This window comes from Borostomias antarcticus (assembly GCF_949987555.1).
Source record: "Borostomias antarcticus genome assembly, chromosome: 25".
NCBI lineage: Eukaryota > Metazoa > Chordata > Actinopteri > Stomiiformes > Stomiidae > Borostomias > Borostomias antarcticus.
This window is the reverse complement of record NC_140258.1, coordinates 827501-842803: the sequence shown is the minus strand read 5'-3', so window position 1 is coordinate 842803 and position 15303 is coordinate 827501. Positions and strand designations below refer to the sequence as shown.

Genomic DNA, 15303 nt, shown 5'->3' with positions numbered 1-15303 from the left:
CAAGATCTCTTGCCCTAGAGAACAACATATATTTGGTTTTGTTCTTGTTAAGAACTAACTTGAGAGACACAAGAGCATCTTGAACAGCATTAAAAGAAAGTTGCAATTTTTCAATAGCTAATTCCGCAGAGTCAGCAACACAATACAGAATGGTATCATCAGCATAAAGATGAAATTGACAACCACTAACCGAGGATACAATATCATTGATGTAAATGGTAAATAGCACAGGACCTAAAATTGACCCCTGAGGAACACCTTTAGTTATAGGCAAAAGGTCCGACTGGGCACCCCCTAACTTCACACATTGAGATCTATCAGATAAATAATTCTGGAACCAGTTACATGTATTTCCATCTAGGCCAATGCTACATAATCGATTTAACAGTAAAGGATGGTCAACAGTGTCAAAGGCCTTAGACAGATCAATAAACAGGGCAGCACAATGTTTTCTTTTATCTAAGGAAGAAACTATATTATCTGTAACCAAAGTGATGGCTGAGATAGTGCTATGGTTGGATCTAAAACCAGATTGGTGCAAAGATAAAATGGAGTGGTGTGAGAGAAAATCTTTGAGTTGACAATTTACAACTGACTCCAGCATTTTAGCCAAACAAGACAGCCTAGATATTGGCCTATAATTATTAGGGTCATTCTTTTCACCGCTTTTATGCAATGGGAGAACTTGCGCAGTTTTCCAAACTCTAGGGACAACACAAGAAGACATAGACAGATTAAAAATATGTGATATGTGCTCAGCAATTAAAGGGGCAGATAACTGGAGAAAGAAAGGATCCAGGTTATCTTCACCAGTGGATTTCTTGGGATCAATGGCTAGGAGAGCTTCAAGAACCACACTAGGAGACACAGGACTAAAAGAGAACTGGGAAGCAGCATTATGGGTAGGCACGTGAGCCTGCTCCAGAGACAGATGATTAACATTTGTAGAAGGGGATCCAACATCGTCATCCTTAAAAATATGGCCAGCCGCAGCAAAGTGTCTATTAAAAGCAGAGCAGATCTCAGTTTGATCATTTATAAAACAGTCATCAAATTTAACCTCAGTAGGTACAGAGTTAGAAGAATTGCTGCTACAAGCTTTTACCACCTTCCAAAATTTAGAGGGATTAGAATAAATGTTAGTGATCAAATTCAAGTAATAGTCAGATTTACTTTTTCTCACGAGAGACGTGCATTTGTTCCTAAGGACTCTAAATGCAGCCCAATGTGAGGCCTCGTTTGTACGTCTAGCGAGAGACCACGCTGTATTTCTAGACAAAAACAAGGATGATAGTTCAGGGGTAAACCAGGGACTGGATCTGTTTTTTGCTCGGTACCTTTTGAAGGGGGCATGTCTATTTACTGCCGACAAGAAAGTGAAAATAAAAAATTCTAAAGCTAGTTCAACATCAGGGATAGCAGAAGTAGAATGAATACCACTGTTATAAAGGTCATGAAGAAAGGCTTGTTCATTAAAATTATTTAAGTTTCTCTTAATTATAATACGAAAAGAGGTTCTCTTGACATGTGTATCACGAATACATACAGTAGGACAGTGATCACTAATACCCAAATCAAGCACTCCACATGCAGAGATTTTATCACTCTTATTAGAGAAGATAAGGTCAATAAGTGAAGATTTTAAAGGGTTCTTCAAATTAGGCTAATTAGGCTAATTCTTCAAAGGCTCAGTGTGCTACTAACCGTTTTCTGCCTCCCCTAGTGCCTCTCTCTCTCTCTCCCTCCTATCTTCTAACCAGGTCCAGTGGATGCCCCACTGTTGCCCGCAAACCACCCTGAGTTCGATTGATACCCCCGTGTCAGCTGTTGATGTTGTAGTATTTAGTTAACACACACACACACGTACACACAGACACACATTAGTCAACATCTGGCTTAGGCCTGGACCTGATGCTCTTAGCCTTTCTTGCCCTGAAAATGTAATTTAATGTAATTTATAGCTCTATAAATGTTCTTAGCCGTTAGACAAATATATTCCAGGAGCTTGCTCCAGGTTGCCTGATTTAATATCTGTGTTGCTTTTTTATAGTATGCTGTGCGTCTGTGTGTGAGTGTGTGCATGAGTGTGTATGTGTGTTTGTGAGCATGTGTGTGTTTGAGCTCATGTTATTGCTCAAGTAATTCTCACTTGTCCTTACCAAATATGACTATATTCTTATGTCAACACCGTTAACTTTTCTCTTCTCAGGTTCCCTTGTGTGTGTGTGAGCTCAATTTTGGCCCTTGATGCTATGTCTGAAGCACACACGCACACACACACACACACACACACACACACACACACACACACACACACAGACTGACAAACGTACCACATAATTCAGCTGACCTCTTGGCAGTTAGTTTGGCATTTAGACACATTTTTACCATGCCATTGTCCTTACTTGGTAAATCAACAATCCATCTATGTTATGTCTTAAGTGCTAAGTCTATTTCTTTAACACATATGTATTTAGGTTGGTGATGCGAGCATCGATGTCCATGACCTTAGCACCAGAGAAGGAGCAGGTCTCGGCCTTCGGAACAGTGCTGCACCATGGAGGATCAGACAACGAGCACAGAGGGTGGGGGGGTGGTGGTGGGCCTACCAGGCCTGGAGGAGGCCCCTCCATGTGCCCCGGTGCCCCGGGGTCGGCGTGGCGGGCAGGGGTGGGGTGGCTGGATGGAGGGAGTGGGAAGGAGGGCTGCTCTGCGCTGTGCTGGCCATGTCGGGGGGAAAGCTGCTCCATCCGACACAACCTCTCTGACCCTCTGGGGTGACTGCTCGACGTTCAGGAGAATAGTCCTCGGGGTTCAGGAGTTAGCGAGCGGGGGGGGTCCTGCCTCGCTTCCTGTTGTTGCCCTCAACAATAGTCCAGGGGTTGGAGGCCAGCGGGGTGGAACATGACTGCCCTGGTCGCTGATTGGTCTCAGGACCAGTCATGAGATGTGGGTGCTCATCAGGGGTGTAGTTCCCACCCCAGGGCTCTGGGGCTGCAGCGGTGGAGGGGGGTGGCTGTCCGCTGGGTCTGGAACCAATGCGTCCAGGATTAGCTCAGACTGATGTATGGAATGGAGGGTGGAGATTCTGCCTTCCAGCTCTCTGATTTTGTGGCTGAGCTGGAGGCATCCAGCACAGTCGGGGGCATTGGGGTGTGGTGTCATCACGCCCACTGGTAATCCCTGAGGGGAGAGGAAAGTCTGCCAATACGCGAGCAACACTTACGCACAAGGGCTCTACAAGAGAGCCCATTGTGTATTTCTAGTAGTCAGATCAGGCCGTTTAATCCTCAGCAACGTGGAAGCAACTTGAATGGAGACTTACCGGCCTGGGTCCACTAAAGGACCCGCTGCGATTGAAGAGCTTCGGTAGGTGATCTCCAATGACGTCAGCTAGACAGGCATAGCTTGGTTGAAGTGGCTTGTTTTGCTAGCTGGCTAGCTGACTAGCTAGCTAGCTAGCAGCTCTCACAATGCGTTTCAACTCGTAACGCGAGAATCCAACGTCCAGTTTTTAAAATACTTACTATGTTCAAGTAACGAGGTATTCACCTCCTGTATCCAAAAAGGCGACCAAAGATATTATGGTGAAAAACAAACTTTGACGGACAAACGTATCAGCTCCAGTCACACGTTGATTACGCCTAATATTGTCTTATGTTTCTATGCATGTAAAACAAAATCACATCTGACTCATGAAAAACAAATCAGATAAACACTATTAGGAAAGGTTACATTTTCTTAGCCTGGATCCTGTGGTATTAGCCTACATATAAATCATAAACTATCTGCACATCTGGGCTGAGGTTTTACCCCTTGAGTGTCAGGTTTCACTAACTATGTGTTCTTTTTAATTTGAGTGTTGAAGCAAACAAGATGTTTTATCCATCACATAGCAGGATTATACAAAAACTACCAGAGCAATTAGAACATCCCACAAACTATTTTCTACTAAATGCACTCTGATATCATATGAAAAAAGACAGGGACAGTCAAACCATGCTGCTTTCTTACAATATCTATATATTTTTACCAACTTACACATTCATGTGTGGAACCCTGTGCTCTGAGAACGCTTTCTAGTCGTTACTTCTTCTGCTAGGCTTACCCATCGCCTGGTGGCCGAGCGGTTAAGGCATTAGTCTCTTGAATCTTTATTGCGGGTTCGAGCCGCGAGGAAGATATAGATTTTTCTTTAGAGAATGTTGGCTCTTTGTTACAATTAAGAATTGAGTCAGCTTTAGATATCATTTTAGATATACATTTTATCTATTTGTGCTTTAAGCAACCACTATTATCTTATGTTTCTATGCATGTAAAACAAAATAATATCTGAGGATTACACAAAAACTACCAGAACGATTTTCACAAAACTTGATGGAGGGGTGGAGCATAAGCCAACTTAGAACCCCTCCCAGAGACATGGACACTGGGCTAGTGCACCTCTACCCCTCCCAGAGACATGGACACTGGGCTAGTGCCCCTCTACCCCTCCCAGAGACATGGACACTGGGCTAGTGCCCTTCTACCCCTCCCAGAGACATGGACACTGGGCTAGTGCCCCTCTACCCCTCCCAGAGACATGGACACTTGGCTAGTGCCCCTCTACCCCTCCCAGAGGCATGGACACTGGGCTAGTGCCCTACCCCTCCCAGAGGCATGGACACTGGGCTAGTGCCCCTCTACCCCTCCCAGAGGCATGGACACTGGGCTAGTGCCCTTCTACCCTCCCAGAGACATGGACACTGGGCTAGTGCCCTTCTACCCTCCCAGAGACATGGACACTGGGCTAGTGCCCTTCTACCCCTCCCAGAGACATGGACACTGGGCTAGTGCCCTTCTACCCCTCCCAGAGACATGGACACTGGGCTAGTGCCCCTCTACCCTCCCAGAGACACGGACACTGGGCTAGTGCCCTTCTACCCCTCCCAGAGACATGGACACTGGGCTAGTGCCCTTCTACCCCTCCCAGAGACATGGACACTGGGCTAGTGCCCCTCTACCCCTCCCAGAGACATGGACACTGGGCTAGTGCCCCTCTACCCCTCCCAGAGACATGGACACTGGGCTAGTCCCCTTCTACCCCTCCCAGAGACATGGACACTGGGCTAGTGCCCCTCTACCCCTCCCAGAGACACGGACACTGGGCTAGTGCCCCTCTACCCCTCCCAGAGACATGGACACTGGGCTAGTGCCCCTCTACCCCTCCCAGAGACATGAACACTGGGCTAGTGCCCTTCTACCCCTCCCAGAGGCATGGACACTGGGCTAGTGCCCCTCTACCCCTCCCAGAGACATGGACACTGGGCTAGTGCCCCTCTACCCCTCCCAGAGACATGGACACTGGGCTAGTGCCCTTCTACCCCTCCCAGAGACATGGACACTGGGCTAGTGCACCTCTACCCCTCCCAGAGACATGGACACTGGGCTAGTGCCCTTCTACCCCTCCCAGAGGCATGGACACTGGGCTAGTGCCCCTCTACCCCTCCCAGAGACATGGACACTGGGCTAGTGCCCTTCTACCCCTCCCAGAGACATGGACACTGGGCTAGTGCCCCTCTACCCCTCCCAGAGGCATGGACACTGGGCTAGTGCACCTCTACCCCTCTCAGAGACATGGACACTGGGCTAGTGCCCTTCTACCCCTCCTCCTTCTACTTATGTCTTCTGTTATTGTCTATAATGGCTAATGTAAAAAATTACACGAGTATACAAGTATGTTCAGTTGTGTTCATACATGACCACCTCTCAAACACCACAATCAGTTACACCACCAAAAAGCTCACTCTTCAATGGTGCAAGTGTGCTATATTTATACTGAGGAGTGAGTTTAACCATTTCAACTCGATTACACCAACACAATGCATGCATGGGCGGAGCCCTGTGCTCTCTGAGCACCCTTTCCAGTTGTTGAAATAAAATGAATGAAATGTATCTTTGTTGTCACAGTGTAGTTGACTATGGACATAATTAATCTTATATGGTGTGCCTTTCAAGTAGGCTTCAGCTTTTTCTTTACTCAAGAAACACTGAAGTTAATAAAGGCAAATGTTTGATGTAGACTATTTGAGGCCTTGCCGACTTCATCATTAACAAGGAGAGGAGACGAGCACATGGTGGTCTGGGGGCTGCAGGTGTTTTGTCGGAAGTGTTCCACTTACAGAATGTGTTCCGCCCAGCAGAAAAACTGCAGTATATTGTGATGGCAATATATATATATATATATATATATATATATATATATAATACAATATTTTAGTGTCCGCCAAGCAGAAAAACTGCAGTATATTGTGATGGCAATATATATATATATATATATATATATAATACAATATTTTAGTGTCCGCCCAGCAGAAAAACTGCAGTAATATAATAAATTCCTACTTTTAATACATCCATGATTCCTACTCACAGTTCTGGATGTCCCCCACTGCATGGATACAAAAAGACAACAACTAGATTGATAGCTGCTATCCTTCATGCATTTATTATATTGTTTTAAATGCATAGAGAGCTAAGACAATACTGTTTCCGAAAACAGCAAATACATAAAGTAGTTAACTATCTATTTAAAGCTGAATAACTAACAACCATTCTAAATCTAAATCATTCCAGCCTGGATTCAAACGTGCGAGGTGAGCGGATCAATGATTACAAAACCTTCAGATAGACCAGCCCACAACCAATAGGGAATTCAGGAGGAAGAATTTGTGTTAGAACTTTAAAAGACTGCTCGTTTTCAAACCATTTCGTAGATAGATGGGACAAGGTGTGAAAAACACAGTTTCCGAACTAATTAGCATTTGCTTGATTATAAGGAGTCTTGATTATAAGGAGTCTTGATTATTAGGAGTAAATACTTGTTTTCAGGAAGTCGTACGTATGATTTAGCCATACGAGGTAGTGAGCCTTTTTTTTTTTACAAATGCGCCTAGGAAGCACCGTAGCATCATGTTAGTCTCAGGAAGACTATCGCCTAGGAAGCACCGTAGCATCATGTTAGTCTCAGGAAGACTATCGCCTAGGAAGCACCGTAGCATCATGTTAGTCTCAGGAAGACTAGCGCCTAGGAAGCACCGTAGCATCATGTTAGTCTCAGGAAGACTAGCGCCTAGGAAGCACCGTAGCATCATGTTAGTCTCAGGAAGACTAGCGCCTAGGAAGCACCATAGCATCATGTTAGTCTCAGGAAGACTATCGCCTAGGAAGCACCGTAGCATCATGTTAGTCTCAGGAAGACTATCGCCTAGGAAGCACCGTAGCATCATGTTAGTCTCAGGAAGACTATCGCCTAGGAAGCACCGTAGCATCATGTTAGTCTCAGGAAGACTATCGCCTAGGAAGCACCATAGCATCATGTTAGTCTCAGGAAGACTATCGCCTAGGAAGCACCATAGCATCATGTTAGTCTCAGGAAGACTATCGCCTAGGAAGCACCGTAGCATCATGTTAGTCTCAGGAAGACTAGCGCCTAGGAAGCACCATAGCATCATGTTAGTCTCAGGAAGACTATCGCCTAGGAAGCACCGTAGCATCATGTTAGTCTCAGGAAGACTATCGCCTAGGAAGCACCGTAGCATCATGTTAGTCTCAGGAAGAATATCTGAAAACCGATTAGGTCACTTCATAAACCCTGAAAGTCCTGGGCAGAAAATCATGAACGTATCATCATGTGATATATTTGTGAAGTATGAATTGACTACATTTTGCATTCAGATGTGTGTTTAGTTTAGATAATCCATCATGCTGCTGCTCCGCTGAGGAGCTGTGTTCAGCTCCACTGAGCAAACGAGCAGAGCTTCCAGGTCGAGGGGAGATTGATCCCTCAAAGACACGCTGCCCAATCTGCCATTCAGGAATGGAACAAGCTCCCTGACAGTTTGAAAACATGTAGAGATGTCCAATTGTTTTTTTCCCTGTGATAGAAAAAAGAAGGGATTGTAAGAAATCAATGTTGTCGACATTAATTTGACACAGACGGTGTCTGTATTTTATAACACACTGATCCCTTTATTATATGATCTTATTATATTCATGGGGACCAAATGTAGTCCTAGACCTGCCATCTTTGTGTCCTCCACAGGTGTATCAAGTGGTCTAATTGGCTCTAGTGATAGAATCCTATGCAATCAGACAAATTGACACACCTGTGTAGGGCACAAATATGGCTGATCTTGGACTACATTTGGTATCCATGACTAATCTATGATCAATTCTACAACGGAGAGTTTGGATACTTGATTCCGATTGGCTAGCAGCCGTTGTAAAATACTCTTTCTACAGCTATCGCGTCGGGTCTAACAACGTCCCGTAGCTGTGGTAAACCCACTGCCTCTCGTGGTCAATTGCTTAAATTAAACATGTTTGTGTGTTTTGAACCTGTATTTGTATTAATTGTGTTAGTGTGTGTGTTGACCTGGCCAGGGACTGCAGATGGAGATAAGATAGTATCTAAATCTGGAACAAAGCATATCTTCTCCTTGAGTGAGATTAATGGTTTTGTATTATGGTCCCTGACGAATGAATGTAATAAGCTAAACTCAATTAAACACACACAAACACGCATACACACTCACACAAACACGCATACACACTCACACAAACACGCATACACACTCACACAAACACGCATACACACTCACACAAGCATGCATACACACTCACACAAACACGCATACACACTCACACAAACATGCATACACACTCACACAAACATGCATACACACTCACACAAACACACGCCCACTTTGATGCTCATCTTTGATTGCAACCTTGCTGTTCCTGAGGCCCTAATCTTCTCTCTCTTTCTCACGTGACATCTGATGTGTTGTTACAATCTCTCCCCATCCCCAGGATCCCTCTCTCTCTCTCTCTCTCTCTCTCTCTCTCTCTCTCTCTCTCTCTCTCTCTCTCTCTCTCTCTCTCTCTCTCTCTCTCTCTCTCTCTCTCTCTCTCTCTCTCTCTCTCTCTATCTCTCTCTCTCTCTCTCTCTCTCTCTCTCTCTATCTCTCTGTTCCTCCTTATTTTTTTCTATCCCACCAGTTGTTGCCTTTCCTTCCCTCTCTTCTCTCTCTGTTCAGAATTCAGTCTACTTTTTTTCATCTAGAGCCAAGTCATCTAGAGCCAAGTCATCTAGAGCCAAGTCATCTAGAGCCAAGTCATCTAGAGCCAAGTCATCTAGAGCCAAGTCATCTAGAGCCAAGTCATCTAGAGCCAAGTCATCTAGAGCCAAGTCATCCTGCATCTCTCACTGCTGCTCCGGTGGATCAACATCATTATCATCATCATCATCATCATCATCATCATCATCATCATCATCATCGTCATGCTGAGACAGAATGGGCAGGTGAGTGTGTCTCCAGGTGTGCTGGTGACCAGGTGAGTGTGTGTCCAGGTGTGCTGGTGACCAGGTGAGTGTGTGATCAGGTGAGTGTGTGTCCAGGTGTGCTGGTGACCAGGTGAGTGTGTGTCCAGGTGTGCTGGTGACCAGGTGAGTGTGTGTCCAGGTGTGCTGGTGACCAGGTGAGTGTGTCTCCAGGTGATCAGGTGACCAGGTGAGTGTGTGTCCAGGTGTGCTGGTGACCAGGTGAGTGTGTGTCCAGGTGTGCTGGTGACCAGGTGAGTGTGTCTCCAGGTGATCAGGTGACCAGGTGAGTGTGTGTCCAGGTGTGCTGGTGACCAGGTGAGTGTGTCCCCAGGTGTGCTGGTGACCAGGTGAGTGTGTGATCAGGTGAGTGTGTGATCAGGTGAGTGTGTGTCCAGGTGTGCTGGTGACCAGGTGAGTGTGTGTCCAGGTGTGCTGGTGACCAGGTGAGTGTGTGACCAGGTGAGTGTGTCTCCAGGTGAGTGTGTGTCCAGGTGTGCTGGTGACCAGGTGAGTGTGTCTCCAGGTGTGCTGGTGACCAGGTGAGTGTGTCTCCAGGTGAGTGTGTCTCCAGGTGTGCTGGTGACCAGGTGAGTGTGTGTCCAGGTGTGCTGGTGACCAGGTGAGTGTGTCTCCAGGTGTGCTGGTGACCAGGTGAGTGTGTGTCCAGGTGAGTGTGTGATCAGGTGAGTGTGTCTCCAGGTGTGCTGGTGACCAGGTGAGTGTGTGTCCAGGTGAGTGTGTGATCAGGTGAGTGTGTGATCAGGTGAGTGTGTCCCCAGGTGTGCTGGTGACCAGGTGAGTGTGTCCAGGTGTGCTGGTGACCAGGTGAGTGTGTGTCCAGGTGAGTGTGTGTCCAGGTGAGTGTGTGATCAGGTGAGTGTGTCTCCAGGTGAGCTGGTGACCAGGTGAGTGTGTGATCAGGTGAGTGTGTCTCCAGGTGAGCTGGTGACCAGGTGAGTGTGTCTCCAGGTGTGCTGGTGACCAGGTGAGTGTGTCTCCAGGTGTGCTGGTGACCAGGTGAGTGTGTGACCAGGTGAGTGTGTCTCCAGGTGTGCTGGTGACCAGGTGAGTGTGTGTCCAGGTGTGCTGGTGACCAGGTGAGTGTGTGTCCAGGTGTGCTGGTGACCAGGTGAGTGTGTGTCCAGGTGTGCTGGTGACCAGGTGAGTGTGTCTCCAGGTGTGCTGGTGACCAGGTGAGTGTGTCTCCAGGTGTGCTGGTGACCAGGTGAGTGTGTCTCCAGGTGTGCTGGTGACCAGGTGAGTGTGTCTCCAGGTGTGCTGGTGACCAGCAGGGACCCAAGACTCCCTTCCAGCCGGCGGGGGGGACGGCCTTCCAGACCCCTCATCCTCTCCTCCTGACTGTGTACTGTGGTTCTGTGTGGTTCTGTGTAGTTCTGTGGTTCTGTGTTGTTCTGTGTTTACTTTGGTTCCGTGTGGTTCTGTGCAGTTTTGTGTAGTTCTGTGCAGTTCTGTGTTTACTGCTATCTGTGTGGTTCTGAATAGTCCTGTGTGGTTCTGTGTGTTACTACGGTTCCGTGTGGCTCTGCGTGGTTCTGTTTAGCAGCTCAGCCATGGTCAGGGTGTCAGGGTGTCAGGGTGTCAGGGTGTCAGGGTGTCAGGGTGTCAGGGTGTCAGGGTGTTGCGGTCCTCACCGGAGCTGTGAACTCTGGGATGACGGTGCGGTAGGTGAGGGGGTTGCAGTCGCGCGTGTTGTTCACCAGGACGCAGGGCAGGAACATGGGCCCCAGGTCGTCCCCGTCCAGCACGTCCAGGGTCAGCGTGGTGGTGGCCGTCCGGCGGCTGGGGAAGTACGGAGCACGGTCCTGGGGAAGGACACCACGGTTACCGGCTGCTGGGAAACATTCATTTTAAATGAGCAAAAGTTTGAAGCGAGCGGTATCCAAGGGTGATTGAAACAACCCTCAATATGACCCACTCACTCTCCACAGAGAGGGAACTCATCCAAGCCTCACTCACTCTCCACAGAGAGGGAACTCATCCAAGCCTCACTCACTCTCCACAGAGAGGGAACTCATCCAAGCCCCACTCACTCTCCACAGAGAGGGAACTCATCCAAGCCTCACTCACTCTCCACAGAGAGGGAACTCATCCAAGCCTCACTTACTCTCCACAGAGAGGGAACTCATCCAAGCCTCACTCACTCTCCACAGAGAGGGAACTCATCCAAGCCTCACTCACTCTCCACAGAGAGGGAACTCATCCAAGCCTCACTCACTCTCCACAGAGAGGGAACTCATCCACGCCTCACTCACTCTCCACAGAGAGGGAACTCATCCAAGCCTCACTCACTCTCCACAGAGAGGGAACTCATCCAAGCCTCACTCACTCTCCACAGAGAGGGAACTCATCCAAGCCTCACTCACTCTCCACAGAGAGGGAACTCATCCAAGCCTCACTCACTCTCCACAGAGAGGGAACTCATCCAAGCCTCACTCACTCTCCACAGAGAGGGAACTCATCCAAGCCTCACTCACTCTCCACAGAGAGGGAACTCATCCAAGCCTCACTCACTCTCCACAGAGAGGGAACTCATCCAAGCCTCACTCACTCTCCACAGAGAGGGAACTCATCCAAGCCTCACTCACTCTCCACAGAGAGGGAACTCATCCAAGCCTCACTCACTCTCCACAGAGAGGGAACTCATCCAAGCCTCACTCACTCTCCACAGAGAGGGAACTCATCCAAGCCTCACTTACCTCAATGAAGAAATGAACCAGCACAGAAAAATTACAAGGACTGAAATACAAACGCCCTCTCTCTCCCTCTCTCTCTCTCTCTCCCTCTCTCTCTCTCTCTCTCTCTCTCTCTCTCTCTCTCTCTCTCTCTCTCTCTCTCTCTGGGAAGAGAATGAAGTACTTCATTTAGCTTCTCTGCAGTACCCCTCATCCTTTCTCCCAGTATCACTGCTTTCAAGTAACTGAGCGCCACATTGTCAGTATAATTGAGCCCTGACTAAAGCGCCCCCCCTCTCCTCCCTCTCCATCTGTACTGTTAGGGGAGAGGAGAGCACAGACAAGCCACCAAAGAGATGAACACCTTCACCCTCCATTTCTCCCGGGGAGTCGCAGACCAGAGAGAAAAAACAATAAATGAGTCTCCTCTGTATATCTGTCTACACGGACGTCCTTTTGTCCTTCCTCTCTCCATCCCTCTCCTTCTCCCTCTTCCACTCCCTCTCTCCCTCTCTCCATCCCTCTCCTTCTCCCTCTTCCACTCCCTCTCTCCCTCTCTCCATCCCTCTCCTTCTCCCTCTTCCACTCCCTCTCTCCCTCTCTCCATCCCTCTCCTTCTCCCTCTTCCACTCCCTCTCTCCATCCCTCTCCTTCTCCCTCTTTCTCTCCCTCTCTCCATCCCTCTCCTTCTCCCTCTTCCACTCCCTCTCACCCTCTCTCCATCCCTCTCCTTCTCCCTCTTCCTCTCCCTCTCTCCATCCCTCTCCTTCTCCCTCTTCCACTCCCTCTCTCTTCCCAAGACAATTTAAAATCAATCTCACTCTAATTGAAGTCCATTTTAAATCAAGTATTCCCTCTGCTAGTGTTCCAGAGTCTGATATTAGGATACCCTGGGACTCTCTGTGCCTAATGACCATGAGTAATACACCATACCATGCAAGCACTCACAAAAATGCATTAATTAACATTTTAGCTTTTAAATATGTTTCATTAGCGCTGCTTGATTTCCAATATTTCTCCCTCCACTTGTCTGTTAGGAGTGTGAGTGTGCTTGCCCTTCCCATTGTAAAAGCCTTAATTACTGTGAATCCAAGGTGATATGTTCAGTATGTAGAGCTGGTAACAGTAATCTAGACAGCCTCACGTTTTTAGGCAAAGCAGGCAGTAAATAAGGGCCTTGCTGAGCTACCGGTGTGTTTTTGATTTTCTACAATTGACTTTGTCAAAGTCACAGCCTGTGTTTCCTAGTGGGCATGAAAGCACACAGACTAGAACATTCCGAAATACAGTACATTCTAATAATAATCAACCAACACCAAAGTTGTGACAAAGTACCATGTATTGGTACCATTTTCAGCTGTACCTAAAATGTTGGTAGAGTCTGGAGTCTCCTTGTTCATCTATCTATCTATCTATCTATCTATCTATCTATCTTTCTATCTATCTATCTATCTATCTATCTATCTATCTATCTATCTATCTATCTATCTATCTATCTATCTATCTATCTATCTATCTATCTATCCATCTATCTATCTATCTATCTATCTATCTATCTATCTATCTATCTATCTATCTATCTATCTATCTATCTATGTTGTTTATCTGTTGGTGGAGTCTGAAGTCTCCCCCTCCACTCCCACTCGACTCTGTCCTTTAACAATGCATTGTGAATGGCCGCCCCTGAGATCAAGACATTAATTAACAGAGCTAGGACCCAAAGAAGCTAGACTTTAAACACAGAGACATTCTCGGAGTGAAGGCCGTTGTACTAGGCCCCCAGGAAGCTAGACTTTTTCTTCTTCTTTTTCCTGGGATGGCAACAGAATGTTCACGCCCCTACAGTAACTAATTTCATTGGTCATTGTTGTTGTGACAGTTAAGTTTAGGCAGGGGCTAAGGGTTAAGGTAAAGATCAGAAGGCAGGGCCGGGCAGTAAAATAGTGACACATGGCCAATTACATTTGTTTGGGGCGTGAACATTCTGTCGCCCTCCTAGGAAAAAAAAAAAAAAAACTTGCCCCAGATACAGCTCTGGGCCGCGGTCCCCAGTTACGATGTACCTTAGCGACCTACGACGCTTTTTAAGGTATACAGTACCTTAGCAAAGGACCTGTGTTTCCTACAAGTGTTTCCCAGACTATCCCTTAGTGGGCGTCTTAAGATACATCGTAAGGTACATCGTTAGTGGAGCTGTCCCTTGTTGATGGCGTTTTCAAGCGTCTAATATTAACATAGAGGAAGCTATGCCTACTAAAGGTCATCTGCTGATCTACAGTATTTAGGAGTGAAGGAGGGATTTTGTGATAGTTCCAATTCATACATTTAAGTGTACAAAAATACAATACAGAGCATTAATCGGGACAAATAAGCCTAGTCTGGGCCTTGTTGAAAGCCCAGGAAAAAAAAATAATGATAGCTAATGATGATGATGATGATGATGATGACACCTAAATGGTGACTGATTTTGTCTAAGAAGTTGGCATATACCTCCTCAGGATGACCTACCATCCATTATGTTATGTTCAATTCATGGGTAGCCATCCTGTCAAGTAGGAAATGTCTATCAGAATGTCCTAGGACCCTTTTTATTGTGCTTAATTCATGGGTAGAGCATTCTGTCAGGTAGGAAATGTTGATAGGCATTTTGACATTTCTAACATAACAGGATGCGTTAACCATCAATTAAACACACTATAGGGCATTCTGATAGACATTCAGGTAGGAAATGACCTTCAGAATGCCCTACTATCAGTTATATTGTGCTTAAACCATGGATCTGTCAATATTTCCTACCTGTAAGAATGCTCTACACACAATAAAATGGGTCAGGACTGAAGTTGTTCCTGATTAACATGAACCAAATGGCTACGCGGATGGCGTCGTCGTTGGTTCCTTTGATTCAATACAAGGATGCATTGATGTATACACAAAGCACGAGATGGCTGTGACACACTAAATAGAAGGGGACCTTAATTAATTACCTGTGTCACTGGATTAATCAATTCGCCTAATATCTGTTGGTATCCTATAGTGTTGGGTCAGCCAGAGAAGCCATGTACTCAAATTGCTCCTTTAAATAAGAAAATATTGCTCCTTAACATAAGAAAATGTTGAATTTATATTATGGACAGTCCCTATATTTTATTTGGCTCAATACAATTTTACAACATTCCTGTGATGTGTTACTGTATGTAGGCTAAAAAAACATGGTTTCCATCATTCATTTTCATAAAGTTTATT

At 46.5% G+C, this 15303-nt stretch overlaps 1 protein-coding gene across 1 annotated transcript in view; it reads right to left on the bottom strand.

Annotated features, from left to right (window-relative positions):
• LOC311325894 (protocadherin-15-like) overlaps positions 1–15303 on the bottom strand; it is a gene marked incomplete at both ends in the record, with an annotated part of 380555 nt that overhangs the window by 274572 nt on the left and 90680 nt on the right. The window contains one exon of the mRNA XM_084458712.1: positions 11020–11190. Within this exon, the coding sequence (XP_084314838.1) occupies positions 11020–11190 (171 nt within the window). The remainder of the gene's footprint in view (positions 1–11019; positions 11191–15303) is intronic.